Source organism: Mesoplodon bidens, assembly GCF_964165515.1.
Source record: "Mesoplodon bidens genome assembly, chromosome: 13".
Lineage (NCBI taxonomy): Eukaryota > Metazoa > Chordata > Mammalia > Artiodactyla > Ziphiidae > Mesoplodon > Mesoplodon bidens.
The window spans coordinates 86,995,400-87,017,613 of NC_138169.1; the positions used below are offsets into that span (position 1 = coordinate 86,995,400).

The window sequence follows — 22,214 nt, forward strand, 5'->3', positions numbered from 1 at the left end:
GCCTTCCACAAGCTCCTCAAATCGGCATTTTCATCTAAGAATGGAGGGGCATGAAGAGGCCACCAGTGACCCAGGCCTGGATGCTCTATTTTCTGCACCAACACAATGTGAAAGCCACGTTCAGGTCCTCACCCCATCCCTTCCTTTTCCTGCCAATTGGGACACAGATCTTTTACCTTCAAAACACATCTTTTTTTTTTTTTTTTTTTTTTGCGGTACGTGGGCCTCTCACTGTTGTGGCCTCTCCTTCTGTGGAGCACAGGCTCCGGACGCGCAGGCTCAGCGGCCATGGCTCACGGGCCCAGCCACTCCGTGGCATGTGGGATCTTCCCGGACCGGGACATGAACCCGTGTCCCCTGCATCGGCAGGCGGACTCCCAACCACTGCGCCACCAGGGAAGCCCACGTGTTATCTTTTTACATTAAAATTCTGTTAGTGCATCTGAGGCCCCCAAGTCCTGTTTCTGACATCTAAGCAGTAAATCTACTGCAAGTCTTAGAACAGTGTGTGTATCTGGCGTCAGGAAATGAGAGGTGCCCGGGGGAAATGAGAAATACAGGGTCACCTTTAAAAAAGAAAAAAAGTGTGCGTGTCCTGGAGTCCACAAAAGACTTGAAAAAAATCCTGTGGCCATCTTGGCATCCTTTTCGAGGAACTATCTTGTGAATCATCCAAAATCTCTTCTGCTTATATAACTACAGAACACTAACACTCGGGTTTGTGTTCAGTCAACAAAAATGTTCAAACCACAGATCCAGACGGGCTGTCAGAAGATTGAAGCCACCTCCTGAAATAGGGGAAAAAGGTCTTACAAATCTCAAGAACTCCAAGATGTTTTTATTGATTTCAATTTCCAATAGAATGAATATGTTTTCTCTAAATATTTTTTATCACACAACCGAAACATTGAATTATTTTTTCAGAAATAGAGTTAAATACATCAATCTAGTTACAAATTCTAATATAAAGAGTACAAAATATAATGTTATAAACTGTATTTTAAAAAAGAAATACAAACTCTATGGTCTTTTGCATTTTACGGCCTCAAAGCATAATTAGCAAAGTTGAAGAATGAACAGTTTCCCTCCGTCACTCCACGCAGACACACTACGGGGCACCTAAACCATCACTTGAAGTCCTGGCCTGTGATTTTTTTATTCTCTTTCTTTTTGCTCAGTGTATAAAATGTCCTGCGATTAGAACGCACCCAAGTTAAAAGCAGTGAAACAGCATACACTACTTCAGACACGGAGACATTTTGAAAGTGGAAAAGTAAAGTTGTACAAACGCAGTCGTTTTTTTGTGCATCGATCACACCCCCCTGGGGGTGATTTGCCTGTTTTCAAGACGGCACGTTGGTAAAGAGAATCTGGCCATGAAAACCCAGGAGGTGTGCTGCGTTCCAGGCACAGACTGAGAACTGCCAGTTACCTTCTGTGACCCTGTGGGCTACACTCTATCTCCTGGTGGAAAGAAGGTGCAGCTACCTGAGCCAGGTGCCTGGGAAACAGCAGGGAGGTGTCACCTGCGACCTGCTGGGTCCAATGCCACATCCCAGAGGCGTGCCGAATGATGACCCTGCATGTGCACGTGCCTCCGTGTACTGTCTGCCTGACACTGTACAACCTGTGACAGAGCGGCCAGATCTGAAGATGGTTCTCGACATCCTGGGCAGAACCAATGCTCCGTAAGCTTGCCAAAGTGGCATCTGTCATCCCCGGGGCCATTTCCTGGAGCACCTTCTTTTCAAGAAACTAGTGTCTTTCTTGGTTTACAAAATAAATAAGTAAATATTGGGAGGCCATCTCGTAAAGCACTGAATACTTTTCAAAACCAAAATGGCAAAATCCACTTGGCTTGAAAATCGGTACTGTGCCATAACCGAGGTGAAACGCATCCACCTGAGATGGCCCCAAGGCCTTCCAGGAACCAGGGGAGAAAAGTGACAGAACGGCTGACGAGTGCCCGGAGAAGATGCTCCAACAACTGATTTTTCAGAGAATTTAAATGTTCATTCTTCAAATTAAGGAATATGAGTGAATAACCTGAAAGAGTCTCTAAGCTCATTATCTGTGTTACAACAAGGAGGAAGAGGGCAAGCAGGGGAGGGCGAGGAGTGACACCAGCAGCAGGAGTGTGCGGGCGGGGGCGGGGAGACACACGGAGAAGCTGCAGTGTAGACAACCAAACCCTTTATTGTCTAAGTTACATTGACGCCAACACTGTCAAATCCTGTTAAGAAACAAGGAAACAGCAGATTGGTAGAGGTAGTAGAAAGTCTGTAACAGTCAGAGGGTGACTTACAAGAGAGACCATGCGGAAATTATCCATCGAAAAAAAGTGAATCAAAACACATTGGCTAAATAAATAAGAAAAACACAAATCTTATTAAATACTATGGTCAAACTGACATAAACACATGAACAAACCAATACAATACTGATGCTCAGTGGAAGAAAGGAAGCACAGTCGGGCCCCCAGACAGCTTGCCTTGGAGGGTGGTGTTCTTGGACGGCCCCCCGACCCCTGTCTGCTGAATTAAGGGAAAACCTTATTTCTGTGCTCCAGGCGGAAACAAGTATTCCAACTGGCTCAGGCTGCGTGTCCGGCCAACGGGACCCCAGAACGCGCCCCTCTCCACCCCGCTCCCCGCAAAGGGGTCTCCCGGGGTGACACCTGCGGCTCTGAAGGCCGCCTCTGAAACGGTAAGAAAGTACACGATCGTGTCACTTTGGGTACGAATTCCTCTGAATAACTAAAACAGAGAAACAGACCGAATCACGAGCCCCTGTGCGTTCCTGAACTGTCACCCTTCACTGTCAGCCAAGAAAATAAAAGCCAGGAAATGCAGAAATCATCACTGTGGGGAGACTATGGAAATGATCAAACACAAGTCAACAGAAAGGCATGTTGATTTCTAGGGTGAACAGAGGAATGTATCTCTGAAACTTTGCTCAAAATAACTTTAGAGGACAGTCACTGAATCGTATCTGCAAGGACATTCCTAATGACACCAACATGACAGATCATTCTGGTACATATCCGGTGTAAGAATATCAGGAAAAAATAAGTAAAAAAGTTATATATATATATACACACACATATATGCAGCTATATGTGTGTGTATATACATGTATATATATATTTATAGATATAAGCTAGCCAGTTACATTGCATTGCTTGCAAATGTTGCAAAGTAACCTGAACCGTCAAGTAATTTAAATTCAGTAACAAGTAGAATCCAGAACCAAACATTAACTAAAAACAACAACAATAACAATAATAATAATAATAATATAATTCAACAAATCATTAGAACAGGAAAACCACACTTTAGGGTGTGTGTGTGTGTGTGTGTGTGTGTGTGTGTTTAAACAAGTCTTTGTATCAGAAGCCCATTTTCTACAAAAACTGCACTAATCCATTACTGTATTAAGTAAACTGTCGCTCTCACCAGTATTAAAGATTAGGATAATTTCTGTACATGTAAAATTATTGCTTTTTTGAAAAATATATTTAGCATGCTCGTTTTAATCCACTTCCTGCCTTTACAAAATTTCACAATTAAAAAAAACCTAGTAAAGCTTTTGCAAAAAATTTCACAGAACATTTTCATTCAAGGCAGCAGTAACTTTTGATAATGCATAAAATCATTATGTGCAAAAATCTGAAACTCTCAGAAACATTACCATCACACATGGTGTCATGGTAATAGGAAAAGAAAATATTTATATCTGTGGAATACAATTTAACTGCGGACACTGCCAAGGTTTAAGACCCTTTGTTACGGCCCTTAACGCCCCACCGCTAAAACTGGCATCTGCGCGACTGAGGAAGAGGTATATAAAGCTGCCCGACCCACGGGCCGGGGGGCCTCCACACTCTGGGAATGAGGGGACTCGTCCCATGGAGGCCCCCCGGCCCAAGAAGAAAAGATGCCTACTTGCTGGGACAGATGGACAGGAAGGCAGGGAGGGAGGGGGGCACAGGAGGCCCCAGAGCACCAGGACCCCAGCGACCTGGGCCCCCCACGGGCTCAGGGATCCTCCCACTACGACTAAAAGGGTCCAAATCGAGGGGGGTTCAGTGGCTAGATAATTTGTTAAGACAGGCAGTCTTCCGTTGTAAGCAGTTTGCAGAATGTAGCCCTGTTACCAAAAGGTCCTGAGAATAAACAAAGAAGCCTGCTTTTCTTAGTGTTCAACTAGCTCTTTTCCGAAGCACAACAAAAGCCTTCCCGTGGATGTGTTTCCTCTGCCGGATTCACTTGAGCACAGACGGGAGAGAGGGACACACCTGGGAAACGCAGGGGGCCCCCAAGGGGATGCGATGGGACCACTGAGGAAGGAGGACCTCGTCACCCACCCGCCCCCCATCGAGCCTGTTTCCACAGCACCTCAACGCCCATCCTTCCTCTTTTACTCACTATTTTAAATACCCACTAAGACAAGGAGAGGCCAGAGCGTCAAAACTCCATCAACCTGGACCCCTCCGCTGTCCGTTCTGACGTCACCTCCAACAGGCCTCTGAGCATCGGTGGCGGCTTCTGTTACAGTGCTTGGCTGCTTTACTCTGTCCGACACACATGAGCATCTTTCTTCCAGTGTCTCAAACCTGTCTTGAACGATATCGATGCTTTGTGCTCCTACCGTGCCTCCCACCTCCACCGTTTATTATAAGAAAATACGGACTATGGTCGGTGAGCACGTATATGCATACAGAATATCTACATGTAATTCTAAGTCGAGCATCTTCGTTGATGTTTAATGTGTAACAAGGAGAAGCCCTCCCTTCAGCTTCCGCTCCGCCCAGCGGCTGCAGATCTGAGGTGTCCGGTCGGGAGTTCTTCCACGGGGAGGTCAGGGTCACGGTCGGGACATCCACAAGGGAACTGCGGACACCGTCCAGGGGCACCGGGGATGGTGAAAGCGTGTCTCTAGGTTCCCTTTCTGAGAGGCACTGTTTGGACAGTATCTGCATTAGAATGGTCTCTCCCCTGGGGAAAAAAGAGACAAGAGAAAAGCTCATTTCTGCCTTTGGTTTCCAAGTGCATTTTTCCTATTAATTTTCTTAGCAACGCCCAAAGCACAAATAGCAACCTTCACAGAGCCACTGAGTCAGGTCGGCAGAGACCCCTGGCTTCAGCTTTAACTCACTGCACACGAGCAGGATATGTCTGCACTGTGCCTTCCTGCCTTCCAAGGCAGCTTGAGAAAATCACCCCCAATGATCTACAGAGGATCATTAGCCATCTCTGTTCCGCATGCAAGAACAGCAAATCATAGTGCCTGAACCAGCTCCAGAGGAAAGGTTAAAAAGATGGCCAGATGGGACCGGAGGAGGATTCAAAACAACAATGCACCATGAGTAATACAAAGCGGGGTTCACAGGTGAATGACAGTGCCAAAACAGGGTTGAATTTGGGGGTCATACGAACCAAAAGTACAGCACTCCCATAGGTCTCTCAGCACCTGAGAGAGCTTCCACCCATTTCCATAAAATATTACCACGTTGGAAAAATAGAAAGGGTGTTCTAAAGTCAAGGGAACTGCAAGATGAAAATGAGAATGAAGGAGAGGTGAAGCTCTCAGAGAAGGCTCTCACATGACATGTGAAGCATCACTGTTTGAACAATGGAGTTTACAATCTGAGGACACAACAGGGCGAGATTAATCTTACTTAACTGCATTAACCTTCAGCTGAAGTCTCGAGGAAGTAAAACCAACAGCTTGAAATTAACATGCACACATAAAATGCAGCACTCGTGTGAAATTCCGACTGGTTTCCAGCTATGCCTGCAGGAACCCTAGAAATAAGTGTGTGTTGGGGGGGTCTGGTTGACATAATGAATTAAGTGCCTCTCTCTAGTTAATAGTTTCAGAAGACTCCTACGTAAAACTAGCTCTGCATTCACCAGTTGACATCTAGCGGAAGTCAGAAAGATACTCAACAAAATTTTATGGGGGGCTGGGGGGAGTGGGCACAGTGGTACGGACAGTAGTTTATTTGAAATGTAGGAAACAGTAACGGAATGAGAGAGGTGATAAAACTTCCTTAAGTAGATGGTGAATTTCCTGCAGTAAACTGACAAGGATGTTTTGCATTTTTGCACAGCGACATCACGCCATGGGGAGATCCATCATCGACAGGGCTCATTTGGAACTGGTTCCAGATACATTCGAGGACGGAAAATGGCCTTTGTGTTTACGGACAGAAAAACAGGAGTTATTGTTAGCTGTTAGGTGGCTGGCCTTGAACGTTTTGAGGAAGTATGTAGCAAACAGACTTTCTGGGGATTCCATAAATGGGCAAAGAATGTGTATGAACACGTGTGTTGTGTGTGTCTAGATTCTGTATACACAATCCAGGCATCTCCTTGGATTTCCCTTCCTTTGGACCAGAACACACAGACTTGTATTGGAAGAAGGAAAAAGGATGGTTAGAGAAGAAGCATGGAGATGGCCCTCTGTCCGTAAAGGACTTTTACACTGCAGGCTCAGAAAGTTTTAAAGCTACGTATTTCAGAGGGACTGCAAAATCTGGCTAACCCGAATAACCAGGTTGTTTAATTCAGTCCACAAATCCAGAGGCACAGATGCCAAGTTTCTCTTTATAAATGAGGGGGTGTGTCCAAACAGCATCTCACTTTTAAGTGAGCTGTTTTCACTTCCGATTCGTTGGGACCAACACCTTATTCCTCAGTACAGCAGTCCTGTATAGGGCTTTCAAGAAATGACTAAAATTCATCTGAGAAATGAGGCCCAGGGGAAAATGCAGCCGTGGAAGAAAGGAGTCACAGAAATACTTAAATTAAGTGGACACATGATATCTGAGCACAAACAAGTTGCTTTTATTCTCCCACAAAGAAAGAGTCATCAGAAAATCAGAAGCACGCTTTTAGAAAATTTGGCTTTTCTTTATTGCAGCTGTGTGAATTGTGGACTCTTCAGTAAAACTGAACAATATTTATTCAGAAATAAATATTATCTTTCTTTAAGGCGTTTCAGTGTTCCAGGGATGAATACTGACTTCTGGAACTTGGTGAGGCCTACTTTTTCTTCCCCTTTTGTCTTATAAGGTAAAGGAATGCATGTGTGCTCATGCGTGGGAGTAAGTGACCTACACACACAAAAGCCTATAACCCCTGGGACACACATGAGTCTCTCGGCCTCCGTGGACCAAGGCCTGCATTAGACATGCGTGGTGATACTAAATGCTTAACGGCGTACAGGGAACATCTTACTGACAAGGACCTTTCCCAACAAGCCAACAGTTAGCTGGGACTCGCGTTATCACAGATCATTTTGGATAAATCACTAGTTATATTCACGACTTTTCACGTTATGTTATACTGAGTGAGAAAATGGATGCTGTGTTTCAAGGCATTTGGTTTACATGAGTAAGAAAATTACTGAGACAAACCAGCTGAATTTTGAAATGCGATCTGTGATACTGAGAATCTAAAAGTGATACTGAAAACAGATCATACATAGATTCAAATATACCAGCCTATGGGATTTCTCCATCGTTTGCATTCTAACCTCTGTAGCTAAAAATGAGACAAATTAAGTTGCCATTTTTCTTCTCATTTCCCTTTATTTTGATTAATGGAATTATTTCTCCAGCTTAACTATTTTAAAATAACATTTAGAATAATAAATAAACTATTAATCATAGTCTATAAATTTTGGCAAGGAATCCAAACAAATCGTAACACCAGATTTCATATTTCAGCAAAAGACGGTCTGGTCTTTTAAATCCCAAAACCAGGGGAATGGAGAGAGACGGGGTTAATTTTTCTTGGTTTTAGAAAGACCATTATTTAATTTCTAACATTTAATGAACAATACAATTGGAAAAATACAATTTCTCCACAACATTGAAGAAACCCCTTATTTTTTTCTCTAACATCCATAGCGCAGTGATACCAATATTTTAAAAAGCATATTATTTTCAAAAAATGTTCTTTCTAATGATGAATTTTGATGACTACTAGAAATAAATGTTCAGTTGTGTTAAATCTATAGCAAAGCATCTTGAAAATGATGATACACATGAATTCCTCCTCTTATGTAGAGTTTTGCTTGGAATATTAGCTTCTCTTATGACGAGAATTATCTTCCTAATACAACAAGCACCAGCAGGGGGTGCCTTTATTCCCGAGGGCTGGGAGATTCATCCCCACAGCTAGGGAAGCTCCACTAATGAAGAGGGCTCCTGACTGCCAGGGCTCAAACCCTTTTACAATAAATGCAAAGGAATGGGATGCCTAGAGAATAGATACTGTGCCCAGGAACAAACTATCCGATACCATACTATGACCTAATCCAGACCTTTAACTTCTAAGGAGTCAGTAATCCTTTCCACCCCACCCATCAGAGGAATGTGCTGATAAAGAAACTGCTCTGGGATCCCCAAGTTCAAGCGTAAGCCTGTAACACAGAAGGGGCTTAGCCAGTGTGCGTGCAGAAAAGAGACCACGACCAAAAACACATCAAAACGAAACTCTTTGGGGGAGGGGTGTGGGAGAGAGATGGGTTGGGAGGTTGGGATTAGCAGATGCCAACTAGCATATATAGGATGGATAAACAACAAGGTCCTAATGTACAGCACAGGGAACTATAGTCAATATCCTGTGATAAACCATAATAGAAAAGAAAAAATAAATAAACTACATGTATGACCTTGTAAACACAAAAAGGAAACTTTTATTCCTCAAGTAACTAAATTAACTGAATTTAATCCACTCCAACGTATGTATATTATGACATTAGGATTACCCCACATAGAAAATTCAGATATTAATACAGCAAAGTAAGGGCAGCTGCCGTATGGCTGTGGGTACAGACGTGGCGTCTGCCCACCAGCGTGATGTCGTCTGAACACAAGGCAGCAAACTAGGGAACTACATTTATGTTGACAACACTTTTCTCAAGCTAAGAGCTCTCCCATCCTTCCTTTAAGGCACAACTAGCAGCTAGACTGTAAAACAAAACAGGACAAAACCAGGGTGTTTACAGGCACACGACCAGGTTCTGACAAAGCAGGGAGATGAGGAGGAGAGTGAGTGGCCGTGACGACTGAGCACAACGGTCCACAATGGGCCCATCCATACAGGCATCAACACGTGCGGCTACATGTTCACACGCATGTGCACCGTACATACACACGGCGCCCACGTCTCCCCAGCTGTTCAGGACAACTGTTCACTCCTGGAATAACTGACAACAGCTAACGTGCTGGACGTCTGGTCTCCGCCAGGCTCAGTCCACCGTCCCCGTTCATCTTCTCAGCAAGCACAGGAGTACGTGTTGCCGTTGTCTTCATTTTACAAATGAGGAAACTCAGGTGAAGTTCCCCTGCCTGAGCTGAGGTCTAGGTTAGAGCCTCCTACTCAATAACCCAACATCTTAATGATTCAGGTTATTGGGTCCCTCGGAGTAGAACGGGCTGATCTTGGCTGATCTTCAATGCTGAGAGCTATTAAATATTTACATGTTCTCCACCAGGATCAAACCCACTTCAAACCCACATATTCGCCTGCCAAGAGGCATCACAAACTTGACTTGAAGGTCAGCTGGAACTGGTTTTGTCCAGCTCCTCCTGCCACGTTCCAGGCTCCAGGAGTGGCTCCTGCCAAGAGCTGGAGCCTGAAGCCGGCACCCGGGTCCACTCCACCCCTCCCCCCTCTCCCATCCTGCATCCAACTCCCAAGTTCTCCCCGCCGTCAAACATCCCCACACCCATCTGCTCTCCGCAGCCCCACCCCAGCTCGGGCTGCCTCTGGGTCTCGCTGGGACGACCCCAAGCACCTCCAGAGTGGGGCTCAGCTCACTGTCCGCAACCTCCGCAATCCATCCCCGACCCAGACCAACCTGACTCTCCTACAGACACGACACTGGTGACGTCACCCCCACTGCCCTCAGGATGGAATTCCCACAACTCTGCGCTGGTACCCAACGGCGGTGTGTCTCCCCAGGCTCACGTCCTGAGCGCCTGGCCACCCGCCCAGCTCTCCCCCCATACAATTCCTCCAACGAGACATCTCTTCCACCTCCGGGTTGGGGTCGGGGGGTATCGGCGGGGGCATCTGCCGGCTACCCGCACCCTGGCACAGTCTTTTTTTTTTTCTTTTTTTTTGCGGTACGCGGGCCCTCTCACTGTTGTGGCCTCTCCCGTTGTAGAGCACAGGCTCCGGACACACAGGCCCAGTGGCCATGGCTCACGGGCCCAGCCGCTCCGCGGCATGTGGGATCTTCCCGGACCGGGGCATGAACCCGTGTCCCCTGCACCGGCAGGCAGACTCTCAACCACTGCGCCACCAGGGAAGCCCTGGCACAGGGCTTCTCAACGCCCCAAGCCTGGTTCCAGGACCCTCACCCTATCACAGCGCTGCACCTCTCTGCCCTGTCTTCTTATCTAAACCACCCACTGGACCTCAGGAACCATGAAAGCAGGAAAATTATTTACCTTGTCTCCCAACATCCTCGTTATCTCCACCAATGTGACAGAGCCTGGCACACAGGAGGTGCGCAATAAATACCGTTAATGAGTGAATAAATGATTATTGTAAAACTGAATTCCCAGATTCTGTTTCAGTCAGATAATTTAACATCTATTACGTGTATCTATAAAAGCCTATCAACTGTTAGTGTTACATCAAATAATTTATGCGTGAATACAGTGTTGTGTGATTTTTAAAAACTCCCCTGATCCACAGCTTCTAAAGCCCATTCTTTTCTAAAGGAAAAGAATGATTTAAATATTAATTAGTTAATGTTTGTAAAGCACACTAAGCATGGAAAAGAACATGGCTGGTAAGTATAATGAGTCCCGTTCTCGACATAAATAACCACAGAACTGTCCTATGAATCTATACCATATTTTAAATCTAAGACAGCAGTTGTGATTTCTGTAAACAATGAGAACTCCAGAATAAGAAAGAACAGTAAGATAGAAGCCGATAACTACTACTGCTATGGTTTTCACTTATCCTGGCAGACACATCTCTATGAGAATTCTTAAATTCCAAAGTACGTTAAAGAAAACAGAAGTTGCTTCAAGAACCAAAATGTTCAGGGATTAATCAACAAAAGCTACTTTTAATGTAACAGAGGACCAGAAGTACTTCCAGAGGCCATATCTCGAATATGCCAGCACGAGAGGTGTAGAAATCCAGCTCAGTTTTGGTGTCACGGGCCTGACAACCACGGTCCGGAGACTGAAAAGCAGGCCAGATGACCCACGGAGGCCTTGCAACAGGAGTAAACAGTTCCTAAGACCACAGCATTGAGTCACTGTACACGTGAAACTAAGAGGTTGGCTGGTAGTAAGTACAAAACTGCAGAACTCGGGTTTACAGAGACAAAGACAAAAATATAGATACATCTTTTCTCTTTCATCACCAAGAATGGGTAGCAACTGTGATGAATTCCCAGCATAACTATAAGTAACAAAAAACTAATTTTAAATACAGTCTTAGTGATTTGCTTTGTTGATCTATTTCTCCCTGTACCAGAAGCCTTTTAAAGAGGCTTAGGTAGAATCCATGTGCACCAGATAAACTGATGTGTATTCCTGAAGAATCTCACTATGTTATTCAGAGACCTGCCTGGTGCTTCCTGGCCCCATCAAACACTCTTCTGGAAAAGCCGCATCTTAGGTGGACTGAATGGGTCGCTGTGTCTGCAGGAATGCTCTGGACTTCACTTGTACTGTCAGTATGTAATTCGCCAATTACGGCACGACCCTGCTGCTGCTACAACCCACAGACACATCACAGTGTGCCTTGTCGAAAGGGGGTTTTACTTCTGTTTAAAAGGAGAGCGTTGCCTAATTCGAGCTGAGGTCACATGTGTCCAGAAATCTTTTAATTCTGTGTTCAGTGAGCTGTTATTTTTTTCATCAATTGTCACAGCATCGTGAAATAACAGCTTTCATTCTAAAACTATGGGTTTTATTAAGAGAGAAGTCACTTACTAAAAACTGTAACAAAGGGAAAGGCATTCTGTCCATGACATATGAAGAAAAGGCTTTTAACAAAAAACAGGGATTCTGAAAGTTCGATAAAAAACAAAACCAAAGCCTCTGATCAGGCACCGTCCATCCTAAGGCCAGCTCAACCATTAATTAGCAGCAGGCTCTCTGGGCCGTGTGTTTATCGCTCACTATTCTCTTCTAGAGAAACGGACTGGAATTTCTGGAGGTTCTTCTGACATCTATGTCCCCATCATCATTGTCAACGACCGTGAATCCCACACGTGTCCAGGCAGGGTGTGCTCACTGGATCTGACCACCTGGACCGGGTCCTGGGTGTTTATTCTGGCAGCAAGGAAACCCCTCTTCATTTACAAGGGGGGGAGGTTGCAGTTACAGAACCTTCTACGGCAACCAACCAGGAAGCAAGAAGGTGACGAGAAAATGCTCGTGGGAGAACGAGGACGGGTGTGACATCCTGTCGCGGGCAGAGAGGAAGCAGAGCTCTGAAACCACGTGCTCTTGGCCCAGGATGACGGGATAGACCACTTAGGATGGCGCGTGCCCCCTCACGTCAGAGCTACAGACTGCATCCCACAGTCACTCGTGCCCAGGAGCTGGCCACCTTTTGTAGACTGAACGCACTAAGGCCACACATCTACGGTGACCCGCGTTCTATATACACGCATACGGGTATCTTACGCATTATGGCCGAGCCGGTGGCGTGCATTAGACAGAGAATCAAATCAGGACAAAGATGAGGCCCTGAGACACCAAACTCAGCAGAACGCTTTTTATGGAGTGATTCAAAAACACGGTTCTGAAATAATGCCATGTGCGCGACATGGATGGACCTAGAGAGTGTCATACAGAGTGAAGTAAGTCAGACGGAGAAAGATAATTATTAATCGTATAATGTCGCTTACATGTGGAATCTAGAAAAATGGTAGAGATGAACTTATTTGCAAAGCGGTAACAGAGTCACAGATGTAGAGAACCAACTTCTGGTTACCAAGGGGAGGGAGGGGGAGGGACAAACTGGGAGACTGGGACTGACATACACACACGACTATAGATAAAACAGACAACTAACGAGAACCTACTGCATAGCACAGGGAACTCCACTCAAACCTCTGTAAGGCCTAGATGGGTAAAGAATCTAAACAAAGAGGGGATATATGTATAACTGATTCACTCTGCTGTACACCTGAAACTAACACAACATTGTAAATCAACTCCAATAAAAATTTTTTAAAATACGGTTCTGAAGACAAGAGACAAAGCCTAACTTGTTCTCAAGCTAACCTCCAAGCAAAACATCTTGAGTGGAAAAGTATGACTTTCTGGTATTTTCCATCACCACCGGTCTCTACCAATTCCGTCACCCCCAACAAGACCCAACGCAGCTGCGTCAACCCCGACCGTGTCGTTCACGGCCTGAGCCACCTCCAGTGATTATCAGGCATCCACAGACTGTCCCGCAGGACTGGGCTCTGGTTCACAGCAACGAAAAGCTACTTATACATCTGGTAAAACACCACGTGGTACCCTTGCGATGACCATCGTGACACCCCTTTTCCCAGCTATGACGTGAAAACCCACACACCCGTGAGTCGGGAGACCTACTTGTTTGGGGGCATCTGCGGAGGTGGCGTGGGCTTCAGCACCTCGGAGGCCGTTAGACTCAAACAACACTGTGAGGACAAGGACGTGCGTTAGCAGGGGGACACGAGCTTCCCGACGCCCCGTGACATGCGTCCCTTACAGATTAAAGCACTTGGGCAAAAACAACAACAACAACAACAAAAAGACCCAGCGCCCAGTCTGTGGCCGGAAAATACCAGTTTACCATAACACTTACTGTAAGAGACTGAAAACGCTGCCTGGGGCTGGTGCCCTTTTTAATTCAGGCTTCGTCGCCAAAGAGACCCGTCAGTGACAACATTAATTAGCCGGGCACGTGCAGAGGGCCCCTCCTTCTGCGTCACTTACCGTTTGGCCCCTGTCACTTTGCATCAGACCCGACCCGGGTACGGATGCATCCTTCATGCTTGGGATAAAGCACCCCCGGCCCCGCCTCGCCCGGCTGTGTGGTGTTCCCACCACACACACACTGCTTCCCCCCGATTCCATCTCAGGCAAGCTCTTGACAAACAGGCCGAGGAATTCTGCCACTCAGCACCCACCGGTCCACAGAGGCCAGCTGGTGCCGAAGAGGAAAGCAGGCAGCCGGGTGTCATGCCGATGGGGGACTTGGGTTTCAGTGCTTCCTGGTGGCAGCATAACTCATTACCCCGTGCACTTCTGAGGAGTCCACTCTAATTAAAGTGGAGCATTTGCAAAACAGGTTTATCTCAGATTAAAGCACACGGCACTTGGATGCAAAGGAAAAATCATTTCAGGTGCAGGTGCCGGATGGGACAGCCTAGAGTGTAATCCCAGGAGAGAAGGCCTGACCCCCTCACCTCACCCGGGCGAAATCTAAACCTGTCACCGACTGTGGAAAACAGAGACTGCCCCCCACCCTGGGCCCCCCGGGCAGGTACCTGTGTGAGCCCGCATGTGGGCCCGGAGATGGCTAGACTGGTGGAAACACTTCCCACACTCCACGCAGACCAAGTCTCCCTGGTGGGCCGGCGTCCGGAGCGTCCCTGGGCGGCGGTGCAGGGGCGGGGGAGGGAGGAAGGGGGCGAGAGGAAAACATCGTCAGCCCCTCCGCTGTGTCCCGACGGCAGGCACCTCCAGGCCCCCGGACGGCCCGCACACGCAGGACCGCGAGGGAGCACAGATCTGAGAGGATTAAATTCCACTCCCGTGACGCGCCCTCAGGCGTGTGGGACCCCGGCATCCGGCCGATGGAGTGATGCGGCCAGACCAAGTGAGGGACCAGGAAGCAGGGCTGGGCCCTGCCCCCAAGGCGATGCTGGACCACACGCCCGGGAGCTGCGCCACCCCCACCTACCCCCCCTGCCCCTTACCTGTGTGTCCTGCGCATCCCGGGCAGAGCACAGGCGGGACACCTAGGAAGGAGGGCGGTCTTAGAGCACCGACCTCCTGTTCCCTCCTGACCCTAAAAGATGTCTGGCTTTTGCTAGAAAAGGGACGCAGAAGACGCATACTCGTCTGTCTGCCTTTTCTGGATGAGGGCATCTCTCTGAAGAAAAGCCTAATTTTTCATGTAACAGTAGCTCTGAAATGACTTCCCTGAGCTTAATCTTCCCCATCAGGCTCAATGGTAGCTCAACTCAATGGGAAAACAAAAATCAAAAATACTAACTAGAAAAAGTTATGCCTATAACTACAAATTTTTTTAAATGATGTTCCCTGAGCTGAGTATTTACACACCTGAAGTCTGACATTTGAATGTAAAAGGTGAGTGAAAGGATGACCAAGGGTCTTAGCCAAAACAGCTGAAACCAAATCATTCTCTTGTCCTAATTCAGAAGCCACAACACATAAAAATAATATAAAATTGTTTCTACATTACAGGTAATGTTTATGGAGATAACAGTCAAAGAAATGCACGAATTGTAGGGCAGATCTTGGTGGATTTCTCGTTGGACAAGTCATGAATGTGAGTCTCCAAGAAAGAGAAGAATCTGCCCACAAAGTTCTCAGCTTCCTCACCACCTCCTTCAAGGATGCGAGGAGAACGATAAGACACATTTTCACCCACTCGTGCCCTGTCATTAGTAAAACATCAGGGTGTCAGGTTCCCGGTAAAACACGGAAAGTGTCACCCGGCCACGCTACCCCGGGAGCCGCGGGCTCATGTGCTGAGACCACCCGCCTCCTCTTTCCTGGAGTTCTGACCAGGCCGAGTCGGGGGAAGGAAAAGCTGAGGAGGGCGTCCCTGGATGACTGACCGATGGGCCCAAGAGGGGGACCGGGCCTCCTGCGTGCACCGGACACCCCAGTTCTTCTGATCACAGGCAGCCAGCATGAAGACGGCTTCTATCACCGGCTAACACACTCAGCCGTTCAGGGCGGCCCCTCCCTCCTCTGACTCTGGTCCAGGAACATCTCAACTTTATCCTCGCCTTTTTTGCTCCCCCCTTTTCACTGTGAGCGCCATCCAGCTGGGCTCCTAAGAAGACCCTCTCTGCCAGCAGCTGTGGTTGCCTGGATTTTCCCAAGAATAATGGGGCTGCATCTAAATGTAGGTCCTAAGGATGCCTCCAGGACACCCACCGATGATGATGACTCCCCCATGTGGCCTTTGCACCTAATGGTCACAACATGCAAAATGAAGCCACTATCATACTTTTTTTTCTAAGTAATTCCCATCCAAACTAGCAGCAGGAAAAGCACAGCCCTTGTACCCACTCACCCATCCTGATTTCCTCGAATTAAGTATGCATCAGCACACATGTGCGCACGCACACACACACACACACACACACACACGTTTTCCCATGCATTCGATCATACCATTTTCTCCCGACTTTTTAAAGAAAAGACCCTTGCCCTTTACGGTCAATAATATTATGCCCAAGCTACTGCAAAATTCTGAGCTAGTGAGAAAGGTTACAAACTTCATTTGAATTGAAGGCTACCTGGTGGGCAAGCAGCTCTGACACTCTGACCTCAGAAGTAAAGTTGTGCATAGCAAGTGGGCTCAGAAAGGAAAGGGAGAGGCCTTGGCGGGTCTTCGGGGGCACCTGCAGACTCTCCTCCAAAGCCCTGCCAACATTCATTCAACTTCATTAGGCTGCAAGAGGTCCTCCCTGCCCCCGCCAGGGGAGGAAGGAAACCGAAGGACCCTGCAAAGGTTCTACCGAGATTCACACAAAGGAAGTACAAAGCTTCTGTCATTATCCTATTAATATGTCTTGGGCATACAAGATTTTTTTTAAGTCCCAACAAAAAACCTTATATGTCATCCTATCCAGACTTATCCTGTTCTTTTATTTTCGATTTTTTTAATTCTAAACTCCGTATCATCCTCTACTACAGGCTGGACACAAATTCTGGAAACACAGATAATTTACTATTTTATGACTATTCTATCAACAAACCACTCACGTTACACTCATACCTGTTCCCAGACTTGGGATCTACACAGCAGAATGATCACAGGAAATGTAGCTTTTTTTTTATCCTTAAAGGATTAGGCTTCGAGTCCCTAAGGGAAGTGACGATGATCGTTTCCATGTAACATCTTTTCTCTTTTGGCAGAGTTTCCAGACTATTCATTTCTACACAAACATCATTTGGTCAAAACACAGGTGGGGAAAAGCTCTCTGAGAATTCTCTCTCTTAACCTCGTAAAACCTTGATGTCTCAGAGGCATCGCCCGGGAGCACCGTTCTCCGCCTCAAGACAATACCTCCCTTGAGACTCACAGCATCACACCTCCAGCACCACAAGGATGTCGTGTCCACAACAGGTGAGTGCCTCTCCTTTTGCAAGATTCCCTTCTGCACCTTTCTGCCTTCCTACCGCGATACGTGTCACCCACGGCCCCCGTGGGAAGGCTGCGATCCTCCCTGGCAGATGACACCCCTCGGGGAAACACAGCAAGACTGCATCAGAGGACAGCGTGAGCCCCCAAAGTGCTGACAGACTCGTGGAATAGGACAGTCGCAGAGATTATTTGGAATGGAGATGAATTAGCTCAGATTCTAGACTCTAGACTTCTGATGCCAAAGTCAACCACATATGTACTCAAGAAAAAAACGGGTGCTCAGCAAGGGGTAGAAACCAAAACCTTGAGAGTTTAGTTACTGCAAATTCAGTAACATGTCGGGAATGTAATTTTTGGGAGGGGGCTGCACATAGTTCCTAGGCTGCAACAGTAGACGCAGAGTTCCGTAACAGGAAACATCACTTCTCTGTTCACCTCTCAAACAGACCTCACCACACCTGCTGCGTTTCCCTGCAGCTACTACATGTTCAAAGCATCATAAACAAACACTCAAAGGAGAAAGGAACCAGCGAAGGCCCCCCGTAGGCCAAGCAGGGACTGATACCCGTCCACCGCTGGACCAGGAAAGGGATGCAGGAGAGGCAAAGGACAGGGTTTGAAGACGCGATGGGCCGGGGATGAGAAGAGCTCTGGGCTTGCTCTGAACTACCCCCAAGTCCAGACCAGGAGCCAAACCGAGTCCATGAGGGAGAGAAGGGGCCATCGGGGCGGGGGAGCAAGTCCCTCCTGGTGGGGCATTCAAGGTAAACTGAGGCAGGCCAACGAGGATTTACACAGCTGGCCTCAGTTCTTCCCTAGACCCAAGAGCTTCGGTTCTCAAACCACACCTACGAACTCACACATCAAGGCCAAAAAAACTTAAGCACTTCCCCTAAGAAACCCAAACCAGGGTGAGGGAAAACACCATAAATCTGCACACTTACACCTGACATGAGAAGAGTAAATCATCCAAGAACAGCACACACGCTTTGAGGACGATTTAGCACTTCTCACGTTTAAAAGATAAATATCTAACCTCTGTTTAAGGGGAGGGGGGAGCCTTAGAACCATTTATTTAAAAAATCTTACGGAAAAGGAAAACATTTTAGGTTACCTGTATTTCAAAGTCTGTCATCTGAAATTCTCTAAACCTTAACTTAAAACTCACTTCTACTTTTTTGGGAAAAAAAGCAACAACAGGGCTTCCCCTGGTGGCGCAGTGGTTGAGAGTCCGCCTGCCGATGCAGGGGACACAGGTTCATACCCCGGTCCGGGAAGACCCCACATGCCGTGGAGCGGGTGGTCCCATGAGCCATGGCCGCTGGGCCTGCGCATCCAGAGCCTGTGCTCCACAACAGGAGAGGCCACGACAGTGAGAGGCCCGCGTACCGCAAAAAAAAAAAAAAAAGCAACAAGGCAGGTCCACACGCAGCACAAATAGTCTTTAGGAAGTGGGCATGTGGGCCGCTTACTAGGTGCGAACTGGCAGGTTTAAAGCTGTGATCGGGCAGGCTGTGGGTTGTAACAAATGAAGTTCAAGTCTGCTTGGCTAAGTGGAAGTCATCCAAACACTGGTGCTGACTGCACTCACCCTGTAGCCGGGTATAGACTCCAGGAGGCACTGGACGGAGGGGAGAAGGTGACCAGGAGCACAGCGCCCACGAAACTCACCATCATCTATATCTAAGTCCTCTCTGTTTCAGGGTCCACGATAACCTGTATCTAGAGAACTGAGGTTGGCATGAGATCCCAAAAGGCCAACCAATATTCGTTTATTCCATCTCAAATAATCTGCACGACTGGGAAACACTGCTGAGAACATGGAAAGCCCACTAAACTCAACAACATCCAAAAAGGTGGAAACGCTAAGCTACGTGGTAGCAGCCTTTCCCCACCTACCAAGGGCCGTGCGCCCAGAGCACGTGAAGCACAGGGGAGGGGATGAGAGTCTTAACCAGGACAGGCCCTGTGCACCGCATCTTAATGAAAGCCTCCACCACCTCCAGGCAGCCAGGCCTCCGCTTCATTCTAGAAATTCTCGAGAAGCTCTGTCTCTGAGCCACGGCCCCAGAACCACCTGGGGTAAGGACCCCACTGGCAAAATCTCTAAGCCTGTGGGACGCCTGAGTTTTCTGCTAGTTGAAAAACACCTTCATTTTTCTCTAAGGGTCAACATGGACCAAAGGCCTCCTCCTCACACCAACGTGGCACCAGCGATGGAGCTGGGCAGGTTCCAAGTCACAGGAGGAAACCGGGAACTGAGAGACGCACATCCATCTGCCAGGAACCATGGCCACCAGGCATCCCACACAGCGGATTGGGTGCCTCTGTGCGCGTGACTCCCCCGATCTGAACTTTGTCCCCAAAGGTGCTTCTGAGCTCCTGGAATTGGAGGGACTGGATCTCACAATTCATCTGAAATGGTACCCTACTTTAATAAATCACAGATGCTTGATATACAGTTGTATCCAAAGAAGGGTTAGGACCACCCAGGTAAGGTAACTGACAGCCAGAGCCCCAAAGGGGTTTTTGTCTATTTATTTTTTAATGGAAATACTTAGATTTCCCAGTGTTCTGGATGTTAACTGACAGCTACCTTCAATTTACAATCAAGAAGGAGGGCATCGTGTCCCATGCAGGCATTCAGCAGAGCCTGTGGAAATTCGTTGACAATTCCTAATTATTATTCCTATTAAGTATTAATACCAAGGTACTGGGAGGAAAGGAAGATAATGATCTGATGTATAATTTTTTTCCAGAATTTTAAACATGAGTCAATTCCCCAAACCTGGTAAGGGACATTCACAATCTGCAAAGGCTCTGCTAATGAATGCTGTAGTACGGATGTGCGCTTTTAAAATTATATACGTGTAAAGATATAAAACTTAAGTAACCACTTCAAATGCACATCTTGTCTTTGGAGAGGCATGAGACAATGAACACCTACTGATTCTTCCTTAAAATAACAAAATGAAGGGACCTCCCTGGCAGTCCAGTGGTTAGGGCCCGGCGCTTTCACTGCAGAGGGCCTGGGTTTGACCCCTGGTCGGGGAACTAAGATCCCACAAGCTGCGGGTACGGCCACCAAAATACTAAGAATAAAAATAAGATAAAATGACCCAGTGGAGAAGTGCCAAGGAGGCAGCCTGCTAGGCGTGGAGGGGGCGGGACTGGGTGTGCCGGGGACGTTACCGGGAGGCCGGGCACAGCAGCCAGGGCGCACTGCGTCGGGGCTCAGACACAGCCAGTGGGCAGCACTGTGCCCTTCTAAGGAGGGGCGCCCCCGTGAGGCCCCAGAGCCCCCAGGGAGGGCGGGGAGAGGGCCCACAGCCCTTACCTCTGTGCTCGAGCGCAGGGCCGTTACCGCCCCAGCTCTGGTAGAGAGAAGCCAAGTCCTTTGGAATGTACGTCTTGAAGATATTGAGGATGTCCAGGCGTTTCTCGGGGCCCTCGGACGCAGGTTCCTGCTTGATGATGTGTAGGACGGGCTGGGCCTGCGAGGCCACAGGCCCTCTGGAGCCGACCTTGGCGGGGGGCTCTCGGGGAGGTAGAGGGGGCCCCCCGTCACCTTTCCCGTGCGCTTGACCCTGAGGCTGAGGGCTGAATTTGGCTTTGGGCGGGTCCAGGGCACTGTGCTTATTTGGGGGACCGAGGCCGGCCCCCGCTGGGGGGAGGCCATACTTGTCCCCCTGCCTGCTGTTGGCCGGGGGCTGGGGAGCCGCCCGGGCGATGACGGTGGGCGTCGGTGTGGCACTTCTGCTGAAGCCCCCGCTGCCCGCCGCGGGCCCGGGTCTGGGGCTGGCCTCCTGCTTGGGCTTGGACGGGGGCGGCGGAGCCCCGGGCTGCTCGGGGCCGGGGCCGGGCTTGGTCTGCCGATGCGCATCGGGGCCGGCCGCCCAGAGCGCGCAGGGCCCCCCGGGGTGGCTCTCCTTGCTCCTGGGCAAGCCGGCGGCTTTCGTGGGCACCCCCAGGGGCGAGGGGCTCCCTTTGGGGCCCGGCGCCCCGCCCGGCACCTGAGTGCGGGTGAACCGGGAGATGGGCAGAGGCTGGCACTCTTTGCCCCCAAGGGCAGGCGGGGGGCCCGTGCGTCCACTCCGGGTGAGGAAAACCAAGTTGTTTCTGATGCTTTTGTAACCGTTGGGCTGAATCCACTGGGGGGCCATGGAGTGGCAGCTGACCCTGTGCCAGATGCGCTCGTGCATCCACAGCACCTCGGGGTAGTAGGTCCTATGGTTGCAGTATGGACACGGGTGGACGGCCAGAGCAGCTTGCAGGGAGGAGGCCAGCTCCTTGTGGCTGGGGTCCTCCCGCGTCGACCGCTCACTCAGGTCCAGCGGGATCAGGTCTGGGGCCGGCGCCCGTTTCCCTCCCCCGGAATGCTGCTTATTGTGCAAATCGGACAGCTTCTCTTTTGAGTGGGTGGCTTGGCTCTCAGAGGGGAGCTGCAGGTCTGCAGTCTGAGTGGGATGAGAAGGGAAGTCCGCCGCATCCCTGGAGCCGGGGCCTTCTTGCCTGGGGTGAAATGCTGGCATCTTTAAGTCCACAGAAAACCTAGGCTGCTCTGGTCTCTTGGAAGTGTCTCTGCCACTGCTTTCAAGTACGGACACAGAAGCTGCGATCCCCGCGCTGGGCTCCCTGGCAGCTCTTCCCGATGGGTTATTTCCAAGTGTGTGACTTTGGTCTCCGTTGGAGAGCGCAGCGGAGGCTACTTCTTCAGGAAAGCAGCAGCGGTGTGGCTTTGTCCCTGGAGGATCGAAATGGAAAACGTGACGTTACCATTTCTCTTCAGAACAGAAGACAGAGAAGCACACCCAAACCGCCACGTGCACG

The 22,214-nt window shown here is 48.6% G+C and overlaps 1 protein-coding gene across 5 annotated transcripts in view; it reads right to left on the minus strand.

The window, feature by feature from the left end:
* Positions 1-818: 818 nt before the first annotated feature.
* ZNF516 (zinc finger protein 516) overlaps positions 819-22,214 on the minus strand; it is a 105,915-nt gene continuing 84,519 nt past the window's right edge. For 4 of the 5 annotated variants that reach the window (XM_081252576.1, XM_081252577.1, XM_081252575.1 and 1 more), the window contains exons 3-6: positions 20,722-22,128; positions 14,524-14,628; positions 13,604-13,671; positions 819-4,997 (exon numbers count right to left, since the gene is read on the minus strand). In XM_081252576.1, the coding sequence (XP_081108702.1) occupies positions 4,938-4,997; positions 13,604-13,671; positions 14,524-14,628; positions 20,722-22,128 (1,640 nt within the window). In that variant the 3' untranslated portion in view covers positions 819-4,937. The remainder of the gene's footprint in view (positions 4,998-13,603; positions 13,672-14,523; positions 14,629-20,721; positions 22,129-22,214) is intronic. The other variant, XM_081252579.1, reaches the window with a different exon arrangement.